At 39.5% G+C, this 13,275-nt stretch overlaps 2 protein-coding genes across 5 annotated transcripts in view; one reads left to right on the top strand and one right to left on the bottom strand.

Moving 5' to 3' along the window:
• ATP13A1 (ATPase 13A1) overlaps positions 1 to 5,928 on the bottom strand; it is a 34,272-nt gene extending 28,344 nt beyond the window's left edge. For 2 of the 4 annotated variants that reach the window (XM_039350359.1, XM_039350360.1), the window contains exons 1-3: positions 5,534 to 5,927; positions 2,192 to 2,281; positions 1,365 to 1,555 (exon numbers count right to left, since the gene is read on the bottom strand). In XM_039350359.1, the coding sequence (XP_039206293.1) occupies positions 1,365 to 1,555; positions 2,192 to 2,281; positions 5,534 to 5,845 (593 nt within the window). In that variant the 5' untranslated portion in view covers positions 5,846 to 5,927. Of the gene's footprint in view, positions 1 to 1,364; positions 1,556 to 2,191; positions 2,282 to 5,533 lie in introns of all 4 variants that reach the window. The other 2 variants (XM_039350358.1, XM_039350362.1) reach the window with 2 other exon arrangements.
• A 222-nt stretch (positions 5,929 to 6,150) lies between these two features.
• On the top strand, positions 6,151 to 11,909 carry CHCHD5 (coiled-coil-helix-coiled-coil-helix domain containing 5). Its single transcript, XM_039350357.1, has 4 exons — positions 6,151 to 6,259; positions 7,691 to 7,831; positions 8,020 to 8,171; positions 9,206 to 11,909. Coding segments are annotated over exons 1-3 (294 nt in total). The 5' UTR covers positions 6,151 to 6,257; the 3' UTR covers position 8,171; positions 9,206 to 11,909.
• Positions 11,910 to 13,275: the final 1,366 nt, after the last annotated feature.

The raw sequence follows: 13,275 nt of genomic DNA, 5'->3' as shown, positions 1-13,275 counted from the left end.
CTGCATATTACTTTCAGTATTCACAGCTAGCGTGGTCAATGTTAAGGGATGCTGGGATAACATTATCAGGAGAGTCACAGATTCTCCACCTCTGCTTTGGATTCTGAAGATTTCATTTTCTTTACCCACTTCTCTCTCTCTTCTATTTTTACTTCTGGCTTCATCAAATATCCTTCAAAGCACAGAACTTTAAAGTTTCAGGCACTACTTAACTGGGACTGCTCCTCAGTTATCATTGTCAGACCCACAATTTTCACCATTAATGGATAATTAACAATACTTAATAATTAATAGCTAATTAAATTAATAACTACACTAGACTAATTAAGGAAATAAGAACTGCTGTTTTAGTTTTTTCATGAAAGGTTCTGAGTTCTTCCTACTGGATGATATGATTGCGTTACTGATTTGTTTCTGCAGCCCTTTCTAATTTAATCATGTACATTTGGCTGAAAATTCTACCATTTCTTCAGACTGTATCAACATTCTGCACGCTGGCTAAGAACAAAAGTAGTTGTAATTCAGGACACTTGGAAAGTGCCAGGTTTAGGAAAGCAGTGGATTATAGCTATGGAAACTGAAGTTTTTTGTTTTTGCTTTGATTTAACCTTTAAGACAAGCAAGTTATAAAGTGGGAATAAAGGGAGAAATTGTGTTTACAGTTGGCTAAGGAAAGCAGATCTCTGCCTTTGAGAGAGCTTATAGTTGTTGTATTTTTTTAATTACAAAAACATGCCTGAACACAGTGTGCCTTTAAGTAGGAGAAGGTGGCTAGTTATAAAGGGATGGAAGAACGAGGTGAAGAACTTTCTTCCACGAATTCTTGCAGACATACAGGATGGAAAGATGGGCTATTGGGAATGTAAAAAGGCAGGAAAACAAGTAAAAATGGACTCAGGGTTCATACAACTGCATGCAACGGAGTAAGATGGGAATAAAATTGATCTTGGCAAGATAGAGAGCAATTAATCTCTTAGCTGCCACGTGTCTGTTTAATTAAGCTTAGTTAAGTTTCAAATGATAGGACTGCAAATCGATGTTAGGGGATAAAAAAGCCTTTCGAGACATATACTTTAACGTAGATAGATGGAATTGTGGAAAGGCAGCAAATCAGCTTAATAAATAGGTGTAGTAAGAAACAATAAAATAATGTATTTCTTTGCTATTGCGAATTATTAACTAGATACTTCCCCTTCCATATCCGTCTGGCAAGCAATGCTAGGTACTACATTGCCAACACGCTGTCAATTATCTATAGGCTAATTAAGCTATATGTTTAGTAATCGAGAGCAGATATTCCTATCTTAAGAAGTTTATGATAAATATTACAGATGAATAGTGTAGCCCACCTTTGTCCTACTTACTTGTTGGTGCCATATTTTTTTTCTGCTGCTTTGATTTCTTTATCTTCCTGGTAACCACGTGCATTCTGATAATACTGCAGAGGGTGCTCCACAGGAAATGCCACAGGAAGGAATTTTTTGCTTTCACTTAGCTCACAAAAGTATTTGATTTTTTGAAATTCAAAGGAAAGAACCTCCTGTCCATCTTCTCCCTAGGAGGGACACCCCAAATTAACTTTCTGTGTACATGGAGCCAGTATGGAGATTCCTACCATTAAGTGGGACACAACATGAGGAAGCTGGCCCATCGGTCTCCCTGCTGCAGCAGGCCAAGGCAAACGTAAACACTACAGCAAGGGATACAACCCAGCTATGTTTTTGCAGCTTTAAAAAGAATAAAACTACTAGAAACCAATGGATTTAATTTTCCTAAAGGCAAATGTGAGTATCTGTCGGCAAGAGAATATTTCTGGAAAAGCGGGGAGATACATTTTCTGTCAAATTTCACATCCTGTCTATTTATAACTCATGGTACCACCAGAACATTGTTCCAGTTGTATGGTAGGTACTGCAATTGTAATTTGTTGAGACAAGTACTGCAGATGGGAAGGAATGTAAGTAAGGTATTCCTTTTCTTAAACTAAGCTCTTTTCTTTACAAAGAGAATTCAAGATCCAAGCCGTTAATTACACATTCCTATGTTTGAGATCAGAACCACATTTCTGTGACACATTTTTTTTCAACACGAAGTACTAAGTCAAAATGAGCTGTCAAACTTAAGTGAGCTACAACAAATTGATGAGAAAGGGGAACTGTCCTCAATTTAACACCATTATTTAATTTCTTACCTGATCTCGGTGGAGTGGTACCAGTTCTGCAGAGCCATTATTTGGAGTTGGCACAACTTTAGCCAAAGTAGCTTTCCTTGGACTGCGCACCTGAACGACAAATAATTTGAACAATTAGTTTTTAGAATTTGGATCAAATCAAGCAATATTTAGAATTTCCTTCATAAAAGAGAGAAAACAGATGCACTTGGGAGTTAAGCTACATTTGCATTAATTGTACTGGTTTTATCTAAACTTGAAACAGGTAGGTTGCAATTAGTGTGTCTGAATAATGCAATATTCAATTTAATGTGAATTGTAAATTAATATCAGAGTGTGTTTAACACAATTCAGTTAATACGAGGCTAGCACACATGCAGTTGCACCTGAGGTTTTAGACATTGCTAATCTTTATATGTGCAATGTGGAGAAAAGATGCTATCAGAAGAAAACAGTACATTTTTTTTTTAAAAAAAGGCTCATTACAATAGAGCAAAAATTTAAAATAAGGGTTTTACAATTTTTGCTTCCTGTAATTACTTTGCAATTTTGTTAACCATAAAGTATATTTTAATTGTATTATTTCATTAATATACATATACAAATTTGTTCAAAGTTTTTCACTATTTCCGCCTATTTCTGCCAAGCTGTAACCAATTACCATACCAACTACCCTACAAATATCACTTTGAATAGTAGAAATTTAAATAATGAAACCATTTTATGGGATTCATTAACCACATCACTTGCAACCTACCTGCACTAGCAAACAAGTCCTCTAATTTCCCTTTGTTCATCAAAAACAGCATCCCCTGGGTCAGGGGTAGGCAACCTTGGCTCTTTTATGATTCGTGGACTTCAACTCCCAGAATTCCTGAGCCAGTCCACGAGTCATAAAAGAGTCAAAGTTGCTACCCCTGCCCTGGGCTAAGGGAGTAACATCAGGGAGAAAACTGTTTCTACAATTGTGTTTCATTTCTGAAATACTCCTCAAAAGATATCCACCAGGCATTAAACAAATGAGCTTCAAGTATTAGCCTATGACTTTTTGATTAAAAAACAAAGAAAAGAAAGTCTTAATTCTTGCTTTGTGTTTTAAAGAACTTGGTTTAATATTTTTTAATAAACTTAATGGAAGAATGTAATTCACCTTTGACATTTCTGAAATAATCAGACACAGAACACTGATTAATACTTGAAATGAATGGACTATGACATTGTATCAATTCTAGAAGGCAATTGTGCAGAGCAACATATCTAGATGTGTCAGTTTAGTCCTCCCCCTTCCGAGCTCATCATCATTCAAGAATTAGTGAAGGTTTCTTCTATTAGGCTTGCATATAATAAGAACTGTACTATCTGGAAGGCCTAAAAACCTTCTAAACAATGCAGGTGGTTATGAGTGAGAAAATAATTGAGGAAACCACTGAATGACAATGCCAAAAGCTATTGTTTCATAATCTTTCTTTGAATCAACCTATCCTAAGATCAAAGTCATTGTTAGCTACATTTGTTAAAGGCAAATGCCCCTAATACCAACAGTTACTTTTTGGTAAATTCAGATTATGATTCCAGTTGTTCTGTCGTCCTACTGCTGAAATCTACCAATTCATTTTAACCAATATTGTCCATTCCAACTGGAAATACTTCTCCAGTCTGGGTAGATTTTGCTCTGTGATTTTGAAACTGGGACTTTTTTGAAAACAAACTGAATATGTACCCATGAATTACAGACTTTTCATTTTCTCTTTCAAAGACAGTGAGTAAATGAAAACCATACAAGGAAAGTACAGTAATATCATATGATTATTAAAGAGGCAGATATAATCAAATTATTTCTGTTCTGACCACCACTGCAACAAACCTTTAGCACAGCAAAATCCAAGCAGCAATTATATTTATATTAACTTAAAGAAAAGCTACTTTTAAGTTTCTTTGATCAGTTATTCTATAATTTCCAAACTGGGCACTGAAATATATTAATGTATATCCTGATACTGACGGACTCTAAGAAACTCAACTTTATTCCAGAGGAAAATATGTTTCAAGAATGGAAATTTGGGAAATATTCAATGTCCATGAAAGATAAATAAAATATTGAAGAGAATTTTAAAAAGCAAAAGAGATGAAAAATTTTCATTCAGGTGATCAAGTTCAAACAAAAAATGACTGATGTGTTCAGAGATATATTTTCTCTTTTGTTTTGCTTACAGGTGCAAAACCTTAACAGGATCACCACTTGTTTCCTCTGATAAGTAAGCGCTCACATTTGGAAATCAAGAAACCATCACAACTTTCCAAAATAACTAGTATTGTTGGGGGGGGGGGGAAATCTCAAGCCTATTTTCTCTGGAGAAAGCCACACTAGTTTACAAAAACATGAAAAATGTCAAATAAAACTATCATGACTAAAACACCTCTTTTAAAAAATACAACCATTAAAAAGCTTCATTTTTTTTAAAAAAAGAATACAGGCAATCTAAAATATCCCATCCATATCAGTAAGTTAAAAGAATCTCAATTTGATTTACTTCCAATTCAATGAAAGCCACATTACATTAATTAAAATTCAAATGACCACTTCCTACCCATAGCATTCTGTTCACCTCCCTAGATTCCAAAATAAACAATTGATGCATACAGAACAAACAGCCTTTAAATACAAAAAAACACAAACCTATTCACTTTAACTTGAACACATCAAAACTACAGTCAGGACATTAACAATGATTAAACAAGAGTCAGAAAAGCAAATGCCTCAGCAAAGTGTGCCTGTTTTGTTTCCCCAACAAAGCCTTGTCAAGTAAGAAGCACATACATGTATAATTCTGTATGTTTATTTTTGTCATATTTATGTAGTGTATGTTGGAGGTGGTGACCCTTCGAGAGCTGTATGCAACAAAATTTCATTTTAATATATGCCGATTAGTGTACATTCAAAGTGACAAAAAAGTTATTATTCTATTCTTATTCTATACAGAAGCAAAATCCCAGTGATTGCACCAAGCTTTACAGATGTTCTCTCTTTCACAGTATTTGGACTTAAGACTCGGTTTCACTTCTGATACTCGTTAAGAGGGGAGTGCAAAGTCTGGCCACCTTATCAGTTAAGTCCAGAGCACCCGTGCAAGGAACCCCCGAGACACACCTGAGCACCCACACCTTCGAGAAAGTAAAGCGTGTGCAGGAGACTTGGGGGGAGGCAGATGTGGCAGAAGGCTTCTCCCCACTTTCCCTGATCTGATCTTAGAAGCCCCAGGCAGAGAAAGCTATGCCAGCCTAGGGAAAGGTAACAGGCTCACTCACCCACCCACCCACCGCCATTCCGCTCCTCTCCCCTCCCCTCTCCGGCCGGCGACTGACCCAACAGCAGTAGAGCAAGCAGTGGACGTTGACGCTCCACAGGCCGGCTAAGGCCGTGAGAAGGTGGACGACCCCAATGGCGGCGAGGAAAAGAAGCGCAGCTTCAGGGCTCTCGGTGCCGGCGGCTGACCCCCAAGCCCAGGCGGAGGCGCTTGCCCCCCAAACCCACAGCCAGAGCGGGTACAGTACGCAAAAGGGCAACACCGTCCCCCATAACAGGCGCGACCGCCTCCGATATGGAATCACGTCTTGCACCAAGTCGTCCCCCGGCCCCGGCCCCGGCCCGGGACTGGCCCCCGCTGTTGCCACCATCCTTTTTTCCGGCCACCGTCGCCGGCTCGCTTCGGTCTCCTTCTTCCACTTCCGGGGTAGGCGCCAATGAAGCGCGTTGAGCGAGCATGCTCCCGGCCTGGGCCGTCAAGGTGCGCATGCGTCGCCCTTTCGCACCGCCGACTGGAGCCAACGCTTCAATCTCACACCCCTTTATGAATGAGCTATGCACGTGGCTCTCCGCGAAGCGACGGCGTCGTTCCAACTACGCGTGCGCGAAAGCGTGAGGCGTTTTCTCTAGTGTCCTGATGACTGTATTTTAAAGCTCCACCCCCCCGCCCCGCCTCGCCTCGCCTCGTTCAAACATGCGCAGAAGAGATCCGGTGCCCGGGAGGGCGCATGCGTGTTGGGGACAAGGAAGAAAGAAGTGTGGCTTTCCGGAGCCGAGTGGGGCATGTGAGTGTGATATCTTTAAAGCTCTGCTCCAAAGCCTTTATGTGATCTAAGGGAAAACTCCATTTTTCTTCCTTCCTCGGTCTTTAACTTGCATCTGCAGAGGTTTCAATCTATAATACTTAGCGTCAGGATCAGATTAATTATTTCATATAATCCCGTGACCTGTTGCCTGCAGGTACCAACCTGATCGGTTTGGGAAGCCAGGAGAGGGGCAGACGGCGACCAATAGTTGCTACTTTATACGTGATGATAGAGTGTCGTCACAAGTAGCAGCTTTGTTGGATCTCCTTTTAAAGTTGTCTCAGTTGGTGACCTTGACAACCCATGGTAGTAAATGGTGGGCGGTGATGTAGGAAAACTTACGCAATAATACATCTGTTAACTTTGAAACTCTTCAAGTTACAAGGCTGTGTAATAGCCTCTGTGTGTGTGTGAGAGAGAGAGAGAGTGAGTGAGTGAGAGAGAGAGAGAGAGAGAGAGAGAGAGAGAGAGGAGAATCAAGCGAAGTCCCAAGGGAGGGGAAACCAGTTGTATTCTTTTTTGGTGGGTAAATTGGGCTAGCTACTGAACAGTGTTTAAATCAGTTAGAAATAGCCACTTCCGTGTGTTTTTCATAATGCTGTAAAGCAGTGGTTCTCAACCTTTTTAATGCCGCGACCCCCAAACAGTCGTAAGTCGAGGACTACCCAACCGGTCGTAAGTCGAGGACTTTCCCTGCCCAGGAGCGCCGCACATGCGTGGTGCCGCCCCCTGTGCCAGCCAAGGCGTAGCTGGCAAGTGGCAGAGACGATGCAGGCTGACCACCGACTGGGCCACCAGCTGGCCCAGCCCAAGGGAGGTAAGGCACCTGCTAGGCCCCACGCGTGCCAGCAACCCTCCCTGCGCCTGCCAGCCTCCCACTTCCCACCCCTGGCCCTCTTTTACTTACATTTTTAGTAGTTGCTCAGCAGGGAGGGGGTGGAAGCTTCCAGACAGCTCGCCTTTGCTGCAGACAACTTGCAGCATCGTTTGCAGAATGGGACTTTTGGTGGGCTCAGCAGGGCAGAGACAGCCTGGACAATTCCTATTGGCTTTTGAAAGCCAATAGAATTAGACTCTATTCAAGAGAGTCTATTCTACTGGCTTTCAAACGCCAATAGAATAGAGTCTCTTGAATAGAGTCTATTCTATTGGCTTTCAAAAGCCAATAGAATAAAAGGGAGTAGCACAGCTAAGGAAAAGGGGGAAAAAATGGCGGACTGCGTTGTTTGGCGACCCCCGTGAAATGGTCGTTCGACCCCAAATGGGGTCCCGACCCACAGGTTGAGAACCACTGCTGTAAAGGTACATGAAACATTTTTGCATTTCTTTTTATCGTTATCTGTCTCTGGTGGAAAGGCAAGGTGTACAATCAGGATTTATTTATTTTTTAACTTGTCTCCCTCTCAACAGGCAGGCAGCTCTGGAAGTAACCTTGCGGTACTGCCACAAAGAAACCGAGCAATATGGCCGGTGTGTTGCTGCTAACCCTTCTTCCTGGCAGCAGGACTGTCACCAACTCAAACTTGATATGGCCAAATGTACATCATCCCAGTAAGTTCTCTTGGGCTGGAATGCTGTTTTGCCTTTGTGGGGGTGTCAGCTTTGATTAACTGAGGAAGGTTTGCTCCATTATCTGCCTGTAGATTTCATAGTATTTCTGTGTGTAGCTTTTACTAAGTTCCTGCATTTGTTCTTTGTCCATTTTTTCTTATTTATAAATCTATGGGACTTTTTTATAGCCCAATTGTTCAGAAGATTCGCCGAGATTGTGCTGAGCCATTTACTGCATTCGAGGAGTGCCTGAAGATAAATCAGAGTTCTTCAATTAAATGTTCTGAACACCTCCAAAAGTTTCTCCTCTGTGCTGACCAGGTGAAATTGAATACATAAGGTTGGTGCCCCTAAATGTTTGCATTAGGCATTGGTAAATGTGTGTACGTGTAAATAAAATAATATAAATTCATTTATTGCATGTCTTGCCCACATTGTAGCAGGCATTTGACATAATGTGGTAAGAAAAAGCTGAAATAACTGACATATATGTCACACATGCAGTAACAATATCTTGTTCCTCTACAAGGGACACAAGAGTCAAAAATATAATTGAACAATTATTGTTCTCTTGCCCCAAGACCAAATTGTATCACTGTGAAACTTGAGAGGTGGTGGTTGGGCCAAAAAGACAGAGGCATTCATTTTTGCAAATAAAATCTCTCCTGTATCTATTTGTCTAAACTTCCATCAACTGGAGTTTATTGTCATCTTATTCTCAATTCTGCATATAACATGGAAATTTTTGCTACAGTGAATTTCTTATAATGGGTGGGAAGTAGTAGCTGATGAACTTCATTGCATTCACTAACAGGGCAAATTCATAAGAGATTGATAAAATTTACATTGCACTCTTTATATTGATTGATTGATGATTATGTGCCATCATGCTGTTTTTGACTCCTAGTGATCAAAATGATAGATTTTTTTCCCATGATCCCTAACTTGTACTTTCAAATCTCCCAATGATGCAGTCATTGCTGCTGTAACTGAGTCCATCCACCCTGCTGGTGGTCGTCCTCTTTCATCCCACCTTTCCCAGCTTTTCAGATCACATAAGGTGTCTGAAGTAAGATACTCTCTAGAAGATAATTAGTGAGCTGGCTTAAGTTCCCTAATTGAACTGTGAAGCTTGGTGGACTCTTAATTTAGAAAATAATACTTTATTCATGACTAGACCAGCAGCTGTTTACAAGCCAGTTTGCAAAATGAGTGAAATACTATGATAATTGTTTGCATCGTTATCTTGCATTTGGAAATATGCTCATTTGGATCCTGGATGATATAACTTACTAATGAATTTTGGAAGGGCAATATTTCATTTTGGGCATATTTTCTTCTCTCTCCCTTTTTTTTTTTCTCTTCACAATCCAGCCTTTTGATTTCTTCAGCAGAAACCTTGCTATTTCTTGAAGGGGCATTACGATTAAAGATTTGACCAACAAGGGCAGCAGCTTCTCACCTATCATGAAGATATCCTTCCCAGACATCAGCATCCTTCATTTATCTGCAGTGATCCAAGATACCACAGCTTGGCACATTGAAATTTAGCTGTGTTGACATGACAGTGGAATCTCATCTTTATTTACACACCCAGGTTTCTGGGGTAGAGATTCCATTATGTTTGGAACTTTTGCAGGCACTATACAGTAAACTGCAAAGATCCCGAGTAATCTTTCCTGACCCAATTTTGCAGACAGAATTGCAATGTTTCATGGTTCAAAGCAGAGTGATCCAGGTAGATTAATGAACAGAAGAAAAAAGGAATCTAAATTGCTGTGGAACATCTCTGAAAATATTTTGATGTTCTTTCATGGACTGTGAGACTTGCCTCAGGGTATCCTCTTTATGCCCAGCTAATGGGCAGCACCTCAGCAACTTTGACCTGAAAAGTCTTGAACAAGGTCAGACTTAATTTCTTAATTGGAGAGTCACTATATATGACCATAGCTGTATACCAGATTGGGAAGAAAAAAAAGTCCACCCATATAAATTATTTTTTTATTGTTACCAAGAAAACTACATGTTCAAGACTACTTGGTCACTAGGATACAAACTTGATTCAGAAGAAACATGAATAGTGTACTTTTATTCCATTTCTGGTCAGTAGAGGGCACTCTGCAAACATCAGAATGTTCTTGATTCTTTATGATTATATTGTAAAAGATGACAAAAAAAATGACATTAATGAAGTTCAGCGGTTGTCAGTCTTAAGTATCCAGTGTTTCTGACTAGATTTGTATTCATAACTCTGAATATTATTGGAGTGATGTTTGTAGAATCTTATATGTGTCAATGTGTTGTTTATATCACTTAGCCAATGGGATACGAGTTTTGGGAAAAATGACCCAGTATTCTGAATTGTCATGATAGGGCAGGGGAAATTATTTGTAAGGAGGCATGAATAAATGTGCAAGAATGAGAAGAGTCAAATGAAGACCTAATGTTGAATGGCCATGATGACTATTTGATGAGTGCCCTGTTAGAAGATTTAAGCCTGTCAATCCATATGCAGGCATGGAAAAGCAGACACTGTAAAGCTAAAAGCATGATTGATTTGATTGTTTATGATGGCAGATTGAAATAATTAGCGAACGATATAGGGTATTGAGAGATTCTGAATATGAGATAGACCATTATCTGGTAGAATTAAGAATAGATCTTAGAAAATGAATAAGGAAAAAAAAATAAGAGAAGCAAGAGTGAAAGTGGAACAACTGAGGGAAGAGATGTTACAGAGTTGCAGAGAAGTGTATGGATCTACATTAATAAAGAATATAGAAATAAATGTATGATGGAATGAAGTTTTAGAAGAAAAACTGGAAGAAAAAAATGCAAGAGGGAGAATAATTGCTGCAAAAATTGAGGATGAAGGGAAGATATTCCTGCAAAGATACTGCATTCTTTACAAAGAATCTGTCTGTCTGTCTGACTATCATTGGAGTGGGAGGGAAAATTCAGATTTTGATAATAATAATAATTGGAAATAGATCGAACAAAACGAGCAAAGTGAATGCAATTTAGAATGAAGTGCTGAAGTCATTTGGAATGAAACTGAAGTTAGGAAATGCAAGAAGTATTTTAGACATTTGTAAAAGAATGATGGTGATTTGTTGAAGAGTAAAATGGAAATGAATGCTATATTAGTATCTGAAGCTTGATGAAGGAAGATGACAAACTCTGCAAAATGTTGAAAAATAGAAAGGTCGCAGGTAATTGATAGCACAAGTGCAGAAATATTAAATTGTGAATGTGATTTGATTTGATTTGATTATGGAGTGATTGTGCACTTGTTTAATGTGTCGGTATCCATGCCTGTTAATTGGAAGAATGCTAATTTTTTTCTCCTGTAAAAAGGAAAAAGTTACCAAGAGTGAACGTAAAACTCCTGTGAGATTAATTTGTTAAGGCTTCCTGGAAGATACCAAACAGAATTCAGATCAATAAGAATATAACAGGTAGTAATCAAAATCTGAAAAGTGCTTTATGTGGGCAGCGTACTAATATGAAATTGACATGGCTTATTGTGCATTTGTTGATTTATAGAAAGCATAAGAGGAAGGGGATGGGCTTGAATATTCTTTTCTGCTTATGGAGTTTGGTTGCTGAATGCTTAAGATCAGTAGATGATGGAAGAAAAGCATGCATGAAAATAGAATGCTTGGTGAATGGTTTAACAAAGAATATGACAAATATGGATTTATTTACCTGATCTGTTCATGGATAATTGTATAAAAAGCGTAGTGACTTTAGAGCTATGCTAGTTGGGAAGTAGCTGATGCCATGTTATTGGCCAAGGACAGAATGATTTGCAGCAGATTGTAGGATGCAGTAGGGACTATGGATCTGAACATTAGTTATCAATGTCAACCTCACTAAGCTGATCAGGCCCAAAAATTAATTTCACAGGAAGGCTAAAATTATTTTCATCCGGCTTGGCTGACTAACGGAGTCTTGAAAACCTAAGTATGCTGTATTTCCTCCACCTTCTTTTCTTATTCTTCTTCATATACTATGAATTAGGGATGCACCTGCTTGAGCCGCTTCCAAATATAATCTCATTTCTGAAGACTTAAAAGATGTTTCAGCCCCTTTTGCTTAAGTAAGGCTTCTTGCATATTTCCATCAAGGTCACCTCACTTACCAAGAATGAATGAGCATCAAATTGCAAAAGAAATACATGAGGTAAGAATACATAGGTGAAGAGAAAGGGGAAAATCCAAGACATTTGTGGTGGGATTGAATTAATGAATTCCCCCAAAAGAGTGAAATATTAAAAACGTATTATGTGAAGCTTTATGGAAGCAAGGATAATTTGCAAGGGTTGAAAGATGTGAAGAAGTACAATTGGTGTTAAATGTAAACTGAACATAGATAGTTTCATTTTTTTTTCTTATCTCATGCTTTTGGTTAATATTTCCTATTCCTTTTCTTCCTTCTACCGTGTTCTCCGAAAATAAGACTGGGTCTAATATTAATTTTTGCTCCAAAAGACACATTAGGGCTTATTTTCCGGTTAGGTTTTATTTTCAGGGAAATATTGTATTAAGTGCATCCGTCTGGCTGGCGATCTTCGATTTGACTTATTTTTGGGGTGGGACTTATATTACGAGCATTCTAAAAAATCATGCTAGGGCTTATTTTCCGGTTGGGTCTTATTTTCGGGGAAACATGGTATATAGTGCGGCTTATCCTGGAAGGAAATATAGGTAGTTCTTGCTAACTGATTGCCTTTTTCAGTCATAACTTTAAACAGTCACTAAACAGGGCAATCATTAATTGACTCTTGTCTATTAACACAACTACCTCCAAGCTGGAGTCCTTCAGATTTGTGGAGAATGCAGTATCTGCCAGCGAAATAAGAACCGGCTAGCTGGGAGTTTTGGCATTTAGGGGTGGGATGGGTCCTTAAAAGTAGGAAGCCATTTGTTCTGTTCCCTTAGTTTCAAAGGCATTTATTGTTGTTTTTGTTAGTTGCGAAGTCGTATCCGACCCATTGTGACCCCATGGACAACGTTCCTCCAGGCCTTCCTGTCCTCTACCATCTTCTGGAGTCCATTTAAGCTCACGCCTACTGCTTCAGTGACTTCATCCAGCCACCTCATTCTCTGTCGTCCCCTTCTTCTATTGCCCTCAATCTTTCCCAGCATTAGGCTCTTCTCCAGTGAGTCCTTCCTTCTCATTAGGTGGCCAAAGTACTTGAGTTTCAACTTCAGGATCTGGCCTTCTAAAGAGCAGTCGGGGTTGATCTCTTCTAGGACTGACCGGTTTGAACGCCTTGCAGTCCAAGGGACTCGCAGGAGTCTTCTCCAGCACCATAGTTCAAAGGCCTCAATTCTTTTGCGCTCAGCCTTTCTTATGGTCCAACTTTCACAGCCATACATTGCAACTGGGAAAACCATGGCCTTGACTATATGCACTTTTGTTGGCAGGGTGATGTCTCT

This window comes from Crotalus tigris, unplaced genomic scaffold (genome assembly GCF_016545835.1).
Source record: "Crotalus tigris isolate CLP2741 ecotype Arizona unplaced genomic scaffold, ASM1654583v1 scf7180000018323.1251302, whole genome shotgun sequence".
Taxonomy (NCBI): Eukaryota; Metazoa; Chordata; class Lepidosauria; order Squamata; family Viperidae; genus Crotalus; species Crotalus tigris.
Note: the sequence above shows the minus strand (reverse complement) of the source record. Positions and strands in the feature narration are given on the sequence as shown.